This window comes from Myotis lucifugus, unplaced genomic scaffold (genome assembly GCF_000147115.1).
Source record: "Myotis lucifugus unplaced genomic scaffold, Myoluc2.0 scaffold_1122, whole genome shotgun sequence".
Taxonomy (NCBI): Eukaryota; Metazoa; Chordata; class Mammalia; order Chiroptera; family Vespertilionidae; genus Myotis; species Myotis lucifugus.
In genome coordinates, this window is record NW_005872170.1 from 35,725 (window position 1) to 38,725 (window position 3,001).

A 3,001-nucleotide genomic window follows, 5' to 3' on the forward strand; every position below is an offset into this window, starting at 1 on the left:
GAATATGATTAGCAATAAGATCTTCTTGTTTTTCCTTCTTTAAAGAGTGGCCACGAGGAAGTGTGCCTGGCCTCGTGGCTCACGTTTTAGTGCAAGCAAGTAGTGCCCGACTGAGGGTGTCAGGGAAACGCCCTGGCCTGGGCCGAGGCAGGAGTGAGAGAGAATGTCCTTGAAGATGTGGAGCCGTCCCGGCCACGTTCTCTCCTAGGTGCTGTGGGCGTCAGGGACAGCGCTCAGAGGTGTCTACGGGCCGGCAAACGTTTCTGTTTCACTGACCGAGGAAAACCAAAGCCGAGCAGCATTAAAAGCTCCCGAAGGCCACACAGCCAGAGCTGGGCTTCCCTGCGCAGGAGCCACCGGGAAGGGCTGCTGTTGCAGGAGAAACCGGGGAGAGAGTCCGGGCCTGGGCTGCAGGCTGTGTGGCCCAGCGGCGGGGAAATCAGGCCGAGTGCGCTGTGGCTGCTGCCTCTGCTTCCCTCGGGGTGGGGTTAGCCCCTTCCGCCTCCATAAAGACTGTGGGGGGTCAGAGCGTCACTGGGGCAGGCGCCTGTAACCAGGCAGCACTTTAATGGGATGCAGACTCCACGTCCAAACGCTGGCTAAGGCGCGGAGCACTGGGGTCCTGCTGCCGGGCCCCTCGCTGTAGTTCCATCTGGTTGTAAGTTAAGGTGACAATCAGCTGGAATGCTTTGGAAAGTCCTGACCCCCAGGCATGGCCAGACTAGGCACACCAGGGTCTTGGTGGGTGGGTGGAGGGGCGGGCTGGGGGTTGGGGAGGGAGGCAGCGGCAGTGTTTACAGACCTCGCTGGGTGACTCAGTGCAGCCAAGTGAGAGAAGCAGCGCTGCCAATAAGAGGATCAGGAAGGGCCCGTCCGCCTCTGTGCCAGGGCAGAGCTGGCCCAGGGGCCCCGGGGGGAAGACTCATTGTAACAGCTGCCATCTACTGGGAGCCATGCGCCAGGCGTCACGGAATCCTCCAACAACATCGGAAGGTCTGCATAATTATCCCCCAATCTCGAAGACTGGGGCTCAGAGATATTACATAATTTGCCCAAGGTCACGCGCTAACAGTGGTCGAGGTGGCCTTCGGTGCCAGGCTTTCTGACCCCAGCGTGTCCTGGTTACTGCACCACATCGCCCCTCCTGGCCAGGGAGACCTCTGGCTTCCTGCCCTCCGCACAGGCTGGGCCGGGGAGGCCCAGAGACGGAAATTGCTGTGTTGGAAAGTGAACAGCTTGTTGGTGGCAGGGCCAGCCTCAAACTTCAGGTCTCAGCACACCTAATCCTGTCCTTCCCCGCTCATCTCGCCGCTCCTCTCGGCTTCTCTGCAGAATCGGGGCCAGTGTGTCAGAGCCGCAGTAAAGCCACGGCCAGGGGCCCCCTTTCCAGCCCCACGGCCTCTCAGTATCGTATGTGCTTGTCGGGCGATCGTTTCCGGGAATGCCATCACGCATCCTGCCTCTCGTTCTGTCTCTGCAGCCCTACCGTGCCTGTGGACCATCAGCAACGGTGGCGGGGGCCCTTGCCGGGCCGGGCCCCGGACGGGCACGCCGGGTCCTCCGGGAGACATTTTCCTCCTGGGCAACCCCGCTGTGACTTCACCCCTCTCCACCCAGGCGCCCACTTCGGCGGCGGTGGAGGTTCTGGGGGAGCCCTCGCTGACCAGCATCGCCGTGTCCACCTGGACAGCGGTGGCCTCGCATCCGTTTGCGGGCTGGGGTGGCTCGGGTGGGGGTGGGCGCCATTCTCCCTCCTCGCTGGACAGCTAGGCAGGGTCCGAGGGCAGGGGTCCACAGAGAACCTTCCATGTGTCCAGCACCTAGAAACCCCGATCCCAGTGAGTGAGGCTGCAGGGGGTGGGCTCCTCCAGAAGCCGACTGGCAGGTTGTTCAGCGAGGGTGAGGCTAATGATGTACTGGGTCTTTCTACCACTTTCTGTTTGCGATCTCATTTTCTCTGCAGCGGATTTCTGCTAAGCTCGGGCAACAGCGGTTCGTTGAGTACCCTCCTGTGCCTTGCCCCTACTCCCAAGTGATTGTAGACAGCGATACTTCTTCTAAGAAGTTAGTATATGACACTAACTTCTGTTAAGTGAGCTCCAAGTTTGCCTGCCCAAGGCCACCGCTTTGTGCAGCCCTGGAGGGTGTGTGGCCACAAGGCTTCTACTCTGAGAGCAAGAGAGGCTGTAACTCAGGGTGAAGGTAGCAAAGATAGAGCTAATCACACAATCCAGCAGGGAGCCTGGCATCGAGGTCAGATCACGCACTCCCTTGCTCAGTAACCTTCAATGGCTCACCAGTGCCTGCAGAGCGGAGTCACATGTAACCACCAGGAGATCCTCTACGGCCCGGCCTCGCCGCTTCTGCAGCTGAGCTCCCTGCTACCTGGCAGCACCCGTGTGTCAGTCGAGGGAGACACTGCCTCAGTGCTCTGCGTTCAGTCGACTTTCCCACCGCTGTGCCTCTGACCCGAGCTGTCCTCTGTCTAGTCCCACTGTGCATCCTACCTCTCTCTCTCCACCCCGCCCAAGTGCCACGCCCTGCACCAGCCCTGCCCTGCCCCGCCCAGGCACACTCCACTGTGCCCTGCCCCGGCTCGCCCCTGCTTTGCCTCTGACGTGGAGCTCACCTCATTCTGCCTGTGCTTTTCTTATCTGTGAGTGTCTCCCCCACAGACTGTGAGCCCCTTGGGGGCGAGGCCTAGCCTTGACTTTGTGCCCCACAGCTCCTGGATCTGTGCCTTGCCCACCGTAGGTGCCCAATAAACCTTGGTTGAGCTGAACTGGTGTGAAGTGTGTTTGCTAAAGGACAGTGGTGAGGGGCAGAGCTCAGAGACAAGTGGCCGGGACAGGGTAGCCTGTCAGTGTGGGAGCCTGGGTCACGCTGGACAGCCAGGTCTCAGTGCCTGCTGATACACGGAGACGGTGTGGGCTAGCACTGGTCCGTGGCTCCCTGCACCTGGGTCACCTGGAGCACCTGCTAGGATACAGATTCCCGGGGC

The 3,001-nt window shown here is 60.7% G+C and overlaps 1 protein-coding gene across 1 annotated transcript in view; it reads left to right on the forward strand.

The window, feature by feature from the left end:
• The window catches only part of LOC102422864 (T-box transcription factor TBX19-like), a 21,512-nt gene extending 18,772 nt beyond the window's left edge, over positions 1–2,740 (forward strand). Inside the window, 2 exon segments of the mRNA XM_023748078.1 lie at positions 1,184–1,359; positions 1,481–2,740. Coding sequence (XP_023603846.1) covers positions 1,184–1,359; positions 1,481–1,770 — 466 coding nt within the window. The 3' untranslated portion in view covers positions 1,771–2,740.
• The last annotated feature ends 261 nt before the right edge of the window (positions 2,741–3,001 follow it).